The sequence below is a fragment of the Borostomias antarcticus genome (genome assembly GCF_949987555.1).
Source record: "Borostomias antarcticus genome assembly, chromosome: 9".
Taxonomy (NCBI): domain Eukaryota; kingdom Metazoa; phylum Chordata; class Actinopteri; order Stomiiformes; family Stomiidae; genus Borostomias; species Borostomias antarcticus.
In genome coordinates this window covers 708,461-721,201 of record NC_140242.1, presented here as the reverse complement: position 1 = coordinate 721,201, position 12,741 = coordinate 708,461, and the positions used below count along the sequence as shown (strand labels likewise).

Sequence of the window (12,741 nt, the reverse complement as noted above, 5' to 3'; positions counted from 1 at the left end):
GGTTCTTAAAAAGCAGTGCCGATTTTATGACGACCAGAGAGGCCGCCAAAGTGCCGAGATATCTCATGTAGCTTTAATGCTTAGCATCGTCAGCAGCTTTAATGAATTAAAGAAAACACATTTTCTACGAACTGTTTATAATATCGAATAATCTGAATAATATATACCTTATCCTATTATACTACTAGTTCTGTTGGAGCAATCAGTAATTGGTCATTAGTCCACTATACCCCCCCAACACCCAGACAAGTATTTGCATGAGGAAAGGGACTAATAAACATAGGCAAGTTATCAAAGCAAAAGATATTCACAATATATTAAAATACAGAAACAATATTTAACACAAGTGTTAGCAACAATATTTAAAAGAAGTACGTTATAATGCACACACGTTAGGTACTAAATGCTGGTGGCGCAGGAACGTCAGCTGTGTGTGATGTGTGTGTGTGTGTGTGTGTGTTTTGTGTGTTTGTGTGTGTGTGTGGTCCCAGAGTCAGTGAGAGTCAGGGGGCTTTTACCAAAAAGGAATATGCATATTGGGTGGGAGACATTTACTGTGTGCACTTAGTTCAGTGTGAAAACATGTACACAACTTTCATCTCTGATCTTCTGAATGCTCTTATTTTGGAGCTTAGGTCTGTGTATTCTTATTTCAGACTTTAGATCATGTCTTGAAAAGGTAATTGTGTATAGTCATTGCTAGATTGCTTGCCACCCCAGATATTATAATATGAATCTTCATGTGAAAAAACTGCTTGCCTATGGATGGGCTTTTGTTTACTTTGTTTCCTGTATAACGTGTATGTTATATGTTTCACTGCATTTCTGTGGTGGCCCAGCTACTTGACAGCCTGTCACTCAGAGATGGCCTACTGCCATCATGGCCTACTCTAGTTATGACCTCAGTTCCCGTTAAACCATGCGCCTGCTGGTATGATCATGTTCTTGGGCCCCTTCTCCCACACAGCTCAGTATGTGACAGAGCGACGCAAGTAACGCATCAATGTCATGAGAGGAGCGGGGGGAACTTTTATTGGTGAGTTATTGAAATCTAAGGCCGTGGCCTACCATTACATCCATCGGGAAAAAGTAACATGCAGACCAATTATCTGTAGGCTGGCTCTTTTTGAACAGATGTTTTTGGTTATCGTGTTATTATAGAAGAGAGGCTGTTTGAAAATATAGAACTAGATCTCAATCAAAACAAGCAATATCTAATTTCGTCACCAAATCCCCACCATGTGGTCATCAATTGACTTTGAGACAATTAACCGAGCTATTGCAGAACTTTGGCTATATAAAGTTGGTGAGTCTATATATAACCGTTAGCCTACCCACCAGTAGCTCACCATTTCACTTACTGTTTCACGGTAAATGAAACATGAAAAGGTTGACTTTCATTTGGTTTTGTGTCCCCTAGCTGTGCTGGTGCTGTGCGCAGTAGCGCACGGTGATCCATCTCCGGGATTCTGTGAGAACAACCAGGAGGTAAGAAACAAAGGCGCCTCTGTGAAGAAATAATGTATCCGGGACTGCATCCGTTTTAAAGCCAATATTGTAACAGAACCGGAGTGTTTATGCACTTGATTCAGTTTTCCAACGCCTAATCAACAGCCCATGCTTATTAAAAACAATTAGCCTAATCGTTTTGCATGATGTGCGGAGAGAGACCATTAATTAGGCGATATGGCCGCAATATCGCTGAGAACGAACTTCTCAACTGATGTTTCATTAACCACCTTCCTAGTGATTTATAAAGCACATGAACCGGGAGCATATCGCATAATAACATCTTAAATCCGATTAAATTATTTCTGTCCGAATGACTTTTTTTTTTTTTAACTTAAACTAAATTGCACCACTCAAACTGCATGTAAAAATATTAGCCTCCCTGCGTTCTCTCTTAACTATAACATGTTTTATATGGCTACAGTTGTAGTCAAAAGTTACCCTTGTAAGAACATGCATGTCACGGGAGTCTTTAGTTTCCAATAATTTCTACAAGTCTTATTTTTCTGTGAGAGTGATTGGAGCACATACTTGTCACACAAAAGAAATTCACGAAATTTGGTTATTTTATGAATTTATGCGTTTTCTGAAAATGTGACCAAATCTGTTGCATCAAAAATATACATAGCCTACCGGAATATACACAAATATACACAGCCTACAGAAATATACATAGCCTACAGAAATGCTAATATCTGGTTACATGTCCCTTGGCCATTTTCACCTCGATTAGGCGCTTTTGCATCCACAAGCTTCTGGATGAATCTTTGACCACGTTGACAGAATCGGTGCACTGGCATGGTGTTGACGGCATGGTGTTCTCGGGGTTAAAGGCCCCAAGTTTGTTTCATCTGACCACAGAACGGTCCTCCAGAAGGCATTTTCTTTGTCCATGTGATCAGCAGCAAACTTCAGTCGAGCCGTGAGGTGCCGCTTATGGAGCAAGGGCTTCCTTCCTGCCCATGGCCATGTAAAACACGCTTGACTGGACGCTGACGCATGTGTTCCATGAGCTTCTAATACATTACCATACATAGACCTGCTCTCTGGTGGTTCTCGATCGGTTGACTCTTGACCATCCTGACCAGTTTTCACCCCGCAGCAGGTGGTAGCTTGGGTTTTCTTCCTAATCGTGGCAGTGACTCAACTGTGCCATGCTTACAAACAGTGACTCAACTGTGCCATGCTTACAAACAGTTGTTTGCACAGTTGATCTTGGGACCTGTAGCTGCTTTGAAATGGCTCCAAGTGACTTTCCTGACTTGTTCAAATCAATTATCCACTTTTTCCCCAGATTTCCCCATTGTAGCGTTTGTGTCTGAGTCTAATGTTTGTATTAAATGAGCCCTATTTAAATGGACTCAGAAGTCACCAGCTGTAGTCAATCATTATCACTGACAATGAGACCATGCCACTAAGCTAATTTGATTGACACAACTTTCTACATCCTCTAAATGGATCATTCATGTTGCTGTGGGGATATTTTTGACCCAGCAGGATTGGTCACATTTTCAATAGACCCACAATAAATTCTTAAAAGAACCAAACTTCATGATGTTTGTAGAAATTATTGGAAACTCAAAACATATATGTACTTTACAAGCGTATGTAAACTTTTGACCACAACTGTATATATATTGTCTCAACCTTTTCACAGCAGTTTTAAATTATCTTTGATGGAACTAAACTTAATTCACTTAATTGAAAACGTCATTAATGGTTTTGTTTTGAGAGGGAGAGGTGAAATTACATTTGTTTTTTTAACTGTCTTTCAGGGCCTGTCATGTGTGCTGCATCAGAACATGCCTGGTCCAATCACATTACAGAACATGCCTGGTCCAATCACATTACAGAACATGCCTGGTCCAATCACATTACAGTTACATGCTGGACAGAAACTCCAGCTGATCCTACAACATCTCTCCGGAGACCCTGTCTGCAATTGGAGCCATGGAGGGGACCCAGTACACACTCCGTAAGTGTGTGTGTGTGTGTGTGTGTGTGTGTGTGTGTGTGTGTGTGTGTGTGTGTGTGTGTGTGTGAGAGAGAGAGAGAGAGAGAGAGAGAGTGTGTGTACATGCACGAGAATATTTGATTGATGCTTACAATATGTGAAAATGATCTGTGGTTTATCTTTCCAGAATGGGAAATGATTCCATGATCATCCCTCAGCTGTCTGAGGCTGATTCTGGAGATTACACCCTGAGATGTGAGACCAGCAACGGCACCCAATCCTCACTGACGGTCTCTCTGCTGGTGAGACCAGCCCAGGGTACGTGATGCCCCTACTAGCCTGCTCTCTTTCTTTTCATTGTTCTGATACATTTCTTTGTTATATTCATCCACTGAACTGTTATATTCATCCACTGAACTGTTATCTTCATCCACTGAACTGTTATATTCATCCACTGAACTGAAATTTCAGGGCATTGCAAAATCCAGGCAATTTCAAAGCAAGCCATTTTATATTATCTATACCAATCTTATATCATTGTACGGAAGAGCATTAGGGCCAACAACTGAGTTTATTATTTAGCTTCTGAGTTAACTAACCCTAACACTAACCCTACTTTAAAGTCAGAATTTCTGAGAAAAATGTCAGATTTAACTTCTGAGATTAAAGTCAGAATTTCTGAGAAAAAAAACCTCAGAATTTCTGACTTTAAAGTCAGAATTTCTGAGAAAAAAGTCAGAAATAACTTCTGAGAAAAAAGTCAGAATTTCTGACTTTAAACTCAGAAGCTTAAAAAAAAAAACAGCTGTTGGCCCTAATGCTCTTTAAACTAGGGTTGCAAATTTCAAGGAATTTCATTAATGGATAACTGTTAACCTTAACAAACGAGATAGTCGATTAATTGATAAGAATGTCCCACGCTGGACTGCACTTTGCTCGCTTCATTTTTTTGTCTTCTTCCGTTGTGTCGTTGAAATTTCCCGGCATCCCAATTAGCCTTCACTACATGGCGTGGCCCTCATGTGCAGTCAAACCCTAAATCGTGATTACATTTCACGCAACTCCCGTTGATGATGTTCATTCCCCCCCAAAAAGTTCTGTTCCATTAACAAGCAATTAATCGAGTTACCAAATCTTACTTGAGTAAATTCTTATCAGCAATTTATCGATAGTCGATTAACTATTAACATCTCTAGTAAAACTGAGTAAAATTGCTTATTTTCTTTTTTGCCTCTGTAATTTGGTTCTCAAATGAGTTTAAAATGATGGCATTTTAAACACTTTTTTTTGGGACTAATTGTAATTATTGCTGCACTAAGGACATCCCACAAACCCCCAGCTGAGTCTGATCAGTAGAGCGCCCGGCTATGCTCCTGTCTTCCAGTGTGTCTCAGAGGGCCGTCCCGCCCCCAGCATGCTCTGGTTCAACAACCTGGACATGAACGGGTGAGCTCCGCTGTCCCTCAACCAGGCACACTGCACACACACCGCATTCTCCAGGATGTGGTCCAACAGTGATGTCACAATATAACATGCTATCACATTTCTTGTCACATTATAACATGCTATCACACTCTCATCTCGTTTACTACAAAAGTCAACACAATATGTTTCTCTTTCCACTCCCCACCAGTAATGGTTTAATAAGACAGAAGTGTCGGGAGGCCAATGGCACAACAATTAGCACAGTGGAAAGTGGTCTCTTTGCTAAAACAGCGGTTGTTTGCTGCGCAAAGAACGAGAAAGGAGAGGAATGCTCCCAGCTTTATGACTATGGTAGGATAATTACATAACACATGTAACATTGATACACTAGCATATTTGAACTTGAAGTATGAAAAACAACAACAACACACATACTCAGAACAATGTTACAGAGAACATGACTGTTTTACTTGTTGTGTGTGTTTGTGCGTGTGTGCGTGTGCATGTATGCGTCTCAGATCTGGACAGAAGCCCTAGTGTGGAGGACGAGGCATCTGGGGTTCCTCTGAGTCCTGGACAGTCTCTGCTGCTTCGCTGTAGAAGCAGTAACGACATGGTGAGGTGGACGATCCATAAAGACATGAAGGAATGTAGTCCTGAAGGAAAAGAACTGGTAATTTTAGAAAAACAGTTTTTTCTCACACATTTCCAACCATTTTTTTTTCTCTTCATAATTGTATACCTGTTAACTATGTATATGACATCACTTCCCCTTCTAAACTCCTTCAAAAGTGACCAATCTCCAAAGTTAACAAGCCCTCAGTGCTCTGCTCTCTCTAGGGCTGATTTACTGATCATTCATGTTCTCTTACCATGCTGTGGTTTCTATCTTAACACAAAAACATATTTTGCTTTAGGTTTGCCAAAAAGAAAACCACTATCGTGGGACACGAATGCACTACCTGTTCTTTAAGTCAGTCAATGTGAATGACACTGGCATCTACACCTGTGCAAACAACAACAACCAAACCAAGTCTGTCCACGTCAGAGTCCTGGGTTAGTAGAACTGGATTATCCGCAGTCTGACTCTGTTTGTTTGACTGGTGCCACCTCTGTATCTCTGACACCTCACCTTGTTCCCCTCCCTAACTGACTTCACATGGCTGACTTCACATGTCTAACCAGAACCTAAGTGTCTGTATTATTGTGTACTTGTCTGTTAGATTCAAAAGTTCTGTTGCTCATTGTATTCTTAATTCTTATTCTTTGTCTTATTCTTGTCTGTCACTTGTGGTCTGTCTGTGGGATAGCACTGAGTCAGCAGTCAGTATGACACATTCACTAAGTGCGTTGTTTTGTGTCTTCAGGAGAAGAGTACATCATAGTCCAGGTGAAGGAGAACAGTACCATCTCAGGCCAGCAGAGGCAGACTTTCTGCCTGCAGGCTAACGTCTCCTCCCATCCCCGCCTGCACCACTGTGCCTGGGTGGGCCCAGATGGGAGGTGGAAAGAGACGCGGTGCCCCAAGCCCAAACGCCTGTGGAACAACAGGTAGAGTTGTGTCGAAGAGAACAGAGTAAAATACAAAACTAAGAAGGCTGTTGTATAAACTGTAGAATGAACCACAGGTCTAATGTTAAGACCTAATCTTGAGTATGTCAGGATGTTGTTGTTCCTCCCTGTGTCTTCAGGACTCTGTTGACGTTGTGTGGCGATCTGGATCCAGGAGAGTATCAGTTACATGTGGAGGCCGGAGGAGAGAGACGAACTAAGACCGTCTCGTTGTGTGTGACAGGTGAGGGACTTTTACCACTGTTGTATTTGTTGTGCCCCTGTTCATAACAGATTTTTAAATGTGTTGATTATGTATTCTGCGTATGCGGCAACACAAATTGCTTCTCTGAAGACATTAAAGTCTAAGAGCTATAATTAAGCAACACAAAACCTCTGACGCTGTCAAGACAATAGGCATTTTGCCAAGCCTAGCTCGCCAGGATCACTCAAAGTTAGCGTCAAAGCAGGTGGAGCTGTTCATGCTCATAAGCAGGGAGCAGCAGGGAGGAGCAGGGAGGAGCAGGGAGGAGCAGGGAAGAGCAGGGAGGAGCAGGGAAGAGCAGGGAAGAGCAGGGAGGAGCAGGGAAGAGCAGGGAGGAGCAGGGAGGAGCAGGGAAGAGCAGGGAGGAGCAGGGAGGAGCAGGGAAGAGCAGGGAGGAGCAGGGAAGAGCAGGGAGGAGCAGGGAGGAGCAGGGAAGAGCAGGGAAGAGCAGTGAGGAGCAGGGAGGAGCAGGGAAGAGCAGGGAGGAGCAGGGAGGAGCAGGGAGGAGCAGAGAGGAGCAGGGAAGAGCAGGGAGGAGCAGGGAGGAGCAGAGAGGAACAGGGAGGAGCAGTGAAGAGCAGGGAGGAGCAGGGAGGAGCAGGGAAGAGCAGGGAGGAGCAGGGAAGAGCAGGGAGGAGCAGGGAAGAGCAGGGAAGAGCAGGGAGGAGCAGGGAGGAGCAGGGAAGAGCAGGGAGGAGCAGGGAGGAGCAGGGAGAAGCAGGGAGGAGCAGGGAAGAGCAGGGAGGAGCAGGGAAGAGCAGGGAAGAGCAGGGAGGAGCAGGGAATAGCAGGGAGGAGCAGGGAGGAGCAGGGAGGAGCAGGGAAGAGCAGGGAGGAGCAGGGAAGAGCAGGGAGGAGCAGGGAAGAGCAGGGAAGAGCAGGGAAGAGCAGGGAGGAGCAGGGAGGAGCAGGGAAAAGCAGGGAAGAGCAGGGAGGAGCAGGGAAGAGCAGGGAGGAGCAGGGAGGAGCAGGGAGGGGCAGGGAAGAGCAGGGAGGAGCAGGGAGGGGCAGGGAAGAGCAGGGAGGAGCAGGGAAGAGCAGGGAGGAGCAGGGAGGATCAGGGAGGAGCAGGGAGGAGCAGGGAAGAGCAGGGAGGAGCAGGGAGGGGCAGGGAAGAGCAGGGAGGAGCAGGGAAGAGCAGGGAGGAGCAGGGAGGAGCAAGGAGAAGCAGGGAGGAGCAGGGAAGAACAGGGAGGAGCAGGGAGGAGCAGGGAAGAGCAGGGAGGAGCAGGGAGGAGCAGGGAAGAGCAGGGAGGAGCAGGGAGGGGCAGGGAAGAGCAGGGAGGAGCAGGGAAGAGCAGGGAGGAGCAGGGAGGAGCAAGGAGAAGCAGGGAGGAGCAGGGAAGAACAGGGAGGAGCAGGGAGGAGCAGGGAAGAGCAGGGAGGAGCAGGGAGGAGCAGGGAAGAGCAGGGAGGAGCAGGGAAGAGCAGGGAGGAGCAGGGAGGAGCAGGGAAGAGCAGGGAGGAGCAGGGAAGAGCAGGGAGGAGCAGGGAAGAGCAGGGAAGAGCAGGGAGAAGCAGGGAGGAGCAGGGAAGAGCAGGGAAGAGCAGGGAAGAGCAGGGAGGAGCAGGGAAAAGCAGGGAAGAGCAGGGAAGAGCAGTGAGGAACAGGGAGGAGCAGGGAGGAGCAGGGAAGAGCAGGGAAGAGCAGGGAGGAGCAGGGAAGAGCAGGGAGGAGCAGGGAGGAGCAGGGAAGAGCAGGGAGGAGCAGGGAAGAGCAAGGAGAAGCAGGGAGGAGCAGGGAAGAGCAGGGAGGAGCAGGGAGGAGCAAGGAGGAGCAGTGAGCCCCCCCAATCACCCCCGCTACTCTGCCAGGAGGATAGACCTGCCCCCCCCCCCCGTTACTCTGCCAGGAGGATAGACCTGCCCCCCCCCTGTTACTCTGCCAGGAGGATAGACCTGCCCCCCCCCTGTTACTCTGCCAGGAGGATAGACCTGCCCCCCCCTCCCTCCCTGTTACTCTGCCAGGAGGATAGACCTGCCCCCCCTCCCTCCCTGTTACTCTGCCAGGAGGATAGACCTGCCCCCCCCCCCCCCAATCACCCCCGCTACTCTGCCAGGAGGATAGACCTGCCCCCCCCTCCCTCCCTGTTACTCTGCCAGGAGGATAGACCTGCCCCCCCTCCCTCCCTGTTACTCTGCCAGGAGGATAGACCTGCCCCCCCTCCCTCCCTGTTACTCTGCCAGGAGGATAGACCTGCCCCCCCTCCCTCCCTGTTACTCTGCCAGGAGGATAGACCTGCCCCCCCCTCCCTCCCTGTTACTCTGCCAGGAGGATAGACCTGCCCCCCCCCCCCTGTTACTCTGCCAGGAGGATAGACCTGCCCCCCCCTCCCTCCCTGTTACTCTGCCAGGAGGATAGACCTGCCCCCCCCCCCCCTCCCTGTTACTCTGCCAGGAGGATAGACCTGCCCCCCCCCTCCCTCCCTGTTACTCTGCCAGGAGGATAGACCTGCCCCCCCCCTGTTACTCTGCCAGGAGGATAGACCTGCCCCCCCTCCCTCCCTGTTACTCTGCCAGGAGGATAGACCTGCCCCCCCCTCCCTCCCTGTTACTCTGCCAGGAGGATAGACCTGCCCCCCCCTCCCTGTTACTCTGCCAGGAGGATAGACCTGCCCCCCCCTCCCTCCCTGTTACTCTGCCAGGAGGATAGACCTGCCCCCCCCCCCTGTTACTCTGCCAGGAGGATAGACCTGCCCCCCCTCCCTCCCTGTTACTCTGCCAGGAGGATAGACCTGCCCCCCCTCCCTCCCTGTTACTCTGCCAGGAGGATAGACCTGCCCCCCCCCCCCTCCCTGTTACTCTGCCAGGAGGATAGACCTGCCCCCCCTCCCTCCCTGTTACTCTGCCAGGAGGATAGACCTGCCCCCCTCTTCCTAGGAAGAAGATTCAGAAGAATATTGGCAAATACAAGAAGGCTGAGCTGTTAGAGAGGCTCCCCCCCCCCCCCCTCCTAAAATACAATCTTAATGGCTGGCCTGGTTGAATAAATTCAATTTAAAAAATAAATACTTTTTTTTTTTTAAGTGGAAATGATCAGCTGCAATTTTGTCTGACTGGAAATTGATATAATTCCATCCAACAAAGAGATACAGACACACATGTATCTCTCATCAGTCTCTACAGCCAGAGTTCTATCTGTTTATGTCTGTTGCCTCTGATTTGTCTGCCTGTTTACTGTCTGAACTCTGTCTCTCAGATCCTCCAACCGTCCGCCTCCATGAGGACGCAGAGAATATCACCTGTGAGACCAACAGTTCCCTCCCCATGACCCTCACATGGAGGACCTGCCCTCTGCTCATAGACAGGTACATCTCAGCTATGGCCTGGCAGACACACACAGAAGCCCTGCTCGGTAGCCCTGTTTGAAAACTCTCAGATGCATCGTTCCTTTTGTCCTGCCTAGGAAAATCCCTGCTCCGAATCTGACAGGGCTCTTAAGGAATACACACCAGGGGTGTTACTGTAGATCAGAGGTCATCTCAGAGAAGAGATGAAGGATGCATGTTTTTAAACAGGCTCCTCACCTGCACCCTGTCCACCCACAGCTGTCAGCCAGAGTCAGCAGCCTGGAGGGAGATCAGCGCCACCTCCCAGCCTCGGTACTCTGACTCGGGCCAGTTCTGCGTCAGTGTGGCCCTCAGCACTCTGACTCGGGCCAGCGTGGACGGCCATTCTGTCAAGTGCTGCGTCACGAACTCTGTCAGCTCTCAGTGCAGCGAGCCGATCTTCACCAGGATGGATCTCCCGGCCCGGCCCTCCACACAACATTCCAGTAAAGCCTCATTTATGCTTCTTGAAAAGTGTCGCTCGACAAAAAAAAAGTGTCGTTCGACGTGTAGCATTTATGCTTCGGGCGACAATTTGCGTCGTCTCTATGGAAACAATCAGCCGTGCGCTTGTCATTCTGTTGCGCGTTTGTTGTCATTCTGAGAGAAGCGGCTTTCTGAGGGAAAGAGTTTAATCTGCGGTAAAGAGGTTATCAGAGAGCGGTTTTCATTGTGTTTTGTTTTCATTCTTTCCCTCAGTACTTGGGCATCTCTGAAGGGGCAGGGATGAATTGTATAGACGGGATATCTCCTCACAAGCTGAGAGAGACGTTCCTCTGCTCAGGGATGAGTTGTATAGATGGGATATCTCCTCACAAGCTGGGAGAGACGTTCCTCTGCTCAGGGATGAGTTGTATAGATGGGATATCTCCTCACAAGCTGGGAGAGACGTTCCTCTGCTCAGGGATGAGTTGTATAGATGGGATATCTCCTCACAAGCTGGGAGAGATGTTCCTCTGCTCAGGGATGAGTTGTATAGATGGGATATCTCCTCACAAGCTGGGAGAGACGTTCCTCTACTCCTTCCATGACAGCCTAACGTCAAATGACAGATAAAACTAAAACAAGGCTGTGGAACAAGCATATCAATGGCAACGCACGAGCCTTAGCTATCACTTGAGCGACAATTTGTGACGGAGTCAGCAACATTAGAAAAATCTGTTGGTGCGCGACAGCCCTCAGTGACACTTTTTTTCCTCAGTGTCGCCCATGACGTCAAAAGTGTCGAGCGACGGTTTTAAAAGTGTTGAGCGACGAAGCATAAATTGTGCTTAAGAATCCAGAGGTCATCCAGAGTCCCAGTGTCGTGACAGTCGTATTGAGAGAGTGCTGTACCCGCTGTTCTGTGTTTCAGCTCCCAGCGGTCACATTCTGAAGGTGTGTAGTTTGATGCTGCTCCTGGCTTTGGTGGCGGTCACTCTCGCACTAATGTATTTCATCAGAAAGAAGGTAAGCAGCTGCTCTACAAAGAAACCATCACATGACATAACTAATGGTTCCCTCCATCCAGGACGAGGTCCAGAGGAGTAGGTAATGTGGGTTATGTTTCTGGTGCCTCTCTGCAGAAGCCGCAGTACCAGAGCCAGATGCAGATTATCCAGATTGCCGGGCCCAATGATAACGACTACATCTACATCAACTTCAAAGACTTCCAATATGACCAGACATGGGAGTTCCCTAGAGAGAACCTGGAGCTGGGTGAGTTCCCTAGAGAGAACCTGGAGCTGGGTGAGTTCCCTAGAGAGAACCTGGAGCTGGGTGAGTTCCCTAGAGAGAACCTGGAGCTGGGTGAGTTCCCTAGGGAGAACCTGGAGCTGGGTGAGTTCCCTAGGGAGAACCTGGAGCTGGGTGAGTTCCCTAGGGAGAACCTGGAGCTGAGTGAGTTCCCTAGGGAGAACCTGGAGCTGGGTGAGTTCCCTAGGGAGAACCTGGAGCTGGGTGAGTTCCCTAGAGAGAACCTGGAGCTGGGTGAGTTCCCTAGAGAGAACCTGGAGCTGGGTGAGTTCCCTAGGGAGAACCTGGAGCTGGGTGAGTGTGGCAGGCTGGGATTTGAACCTATGACCTGAGAAGATGTGGCCAGCCGACCACTTGAGAAGCACTGGTTATCCTCATGGACGGACAGCACCAGAAACTAACTACTGTCCAGTGTTTGCGGCCAGCGCCGCCTGTATGCCCCTGTCCTTAGTGTGTGTTGTCCCCCAGGTGCCCCTGTCCTTAGTGTGTGTTGTCCCCCAGGTGCCCCTGTCCTTAGTGTGTGTTGTCCCCCAGGTGCCCCTGTCCTTAGTGTGTGTTGTCCCCCAGGTGAGCAGCTGGGCTCCGGGGCCTTCGGCATGGTGGTCCAGGGGACGGCCTACGGCATCAGCGAGCCGGGGGTCTCCCTGCAGGTCGCGGTTAAGATGCTGAGAGGTGAGAGTGGTAAAGAGAGAGAGAGAGAGAGAGAGAGAGAGGTTAAGATGCTGATAGGTGAGAGTGGTAAAGAGAGAGAGAGAGAGAGAGGTTAAGATGCTGAGAGGTGAGAGTGGTAAAGAGAGAGAGAGAGAGAGGTTAAGAGGCTGAGAGGTGAGAGTGGTAAAGAGAGAGAGAGAGAGAGAGAGGTTAAGATGCTGAGAGGTGAGAGTGGTAAAGAGAGAGAGAGAGAGAGAGAGAGGTTAAGATGCTGAGAGGTGGGCGTGGTAAAGAGAGAGAGAGAGAGAGAGAGAGGTTAAGAT

The 12,741-nt window shown here is 48.6% G+C and overlaps 1 protein-coding gene across 1 annotated transcript in view; it reads left to right on the top strand.

The window, feature by feature from the left end:
* The first annotated feature begins 1,425 nt into the window (after nucleotides 1-1,425).
* Nucleotides 1,426-12,741, top strand: part of LOC311313362 (receptor-type tyrosine-protein kinase FLT3-like) — a 19,917-nt gene continuing 8,601 nt past the window's right edge. The window contains exons 1-14 of the mRNA XM_084443486.1: nucleotides 1,426-1,488; nucleotides 3,285-3,484; nucleotides 3,651-3,781; nucleotides 4,783-4,909; nucleotides 5,097-5,239; nucleotides 5,407-5,561; nucleotides 5,806-5,944; nucleotides 6,256-6,439; nucleotides 6,580-6,683; nucleotides 9,904-10,012; nucleotides 10,253-10,479; nucleotides 11,388-11,482; nucleotides 11,599-11,731; nucleotides 12,335-12,439. Of these exons, the coding sequence (XP_084299612.1) occupies nucleotides 3,312-3,484; nucleotides 3,651-3,781; nucleotides 4,783-4,909; nucleotides 5,097-5,239; nucleotides 5,407-5,561; nucleotides 5,806-5,944; nucleotides 6,256-6,439; nucleotides 6,580-6,683; nucleotides 9,904-10,012; nucleotides 10,253-10,479; nucleotides 11,388-11,482; nucleotides 11,599-11,731; nucleotides 12,335-12,439 (1,825 nt within the window). The 5' untranslated portion in view covers nucleotides 1,426-1,488; nucleotides 3,285-3,311. The remainder of the gene's footprint in view (nucleotides 1,489-3,284; nucleotides 3,485-3,650; nucleotides 3,782-4,782; nucleotides 4,910-5,096; nucleotides 5,240-5,406; nucleotides 5,562-5,805; nucleotides 5,945-6,255; nucleotides 6,440-6,579; nucleotides 6,684-9,903; nucleotides 10,013-10,252; nucleotides 10,480-11,387; nucleotides 11,483-11,598; nucleotides 11,732-12,334; nucleotides 12,440-12,741) is intronic.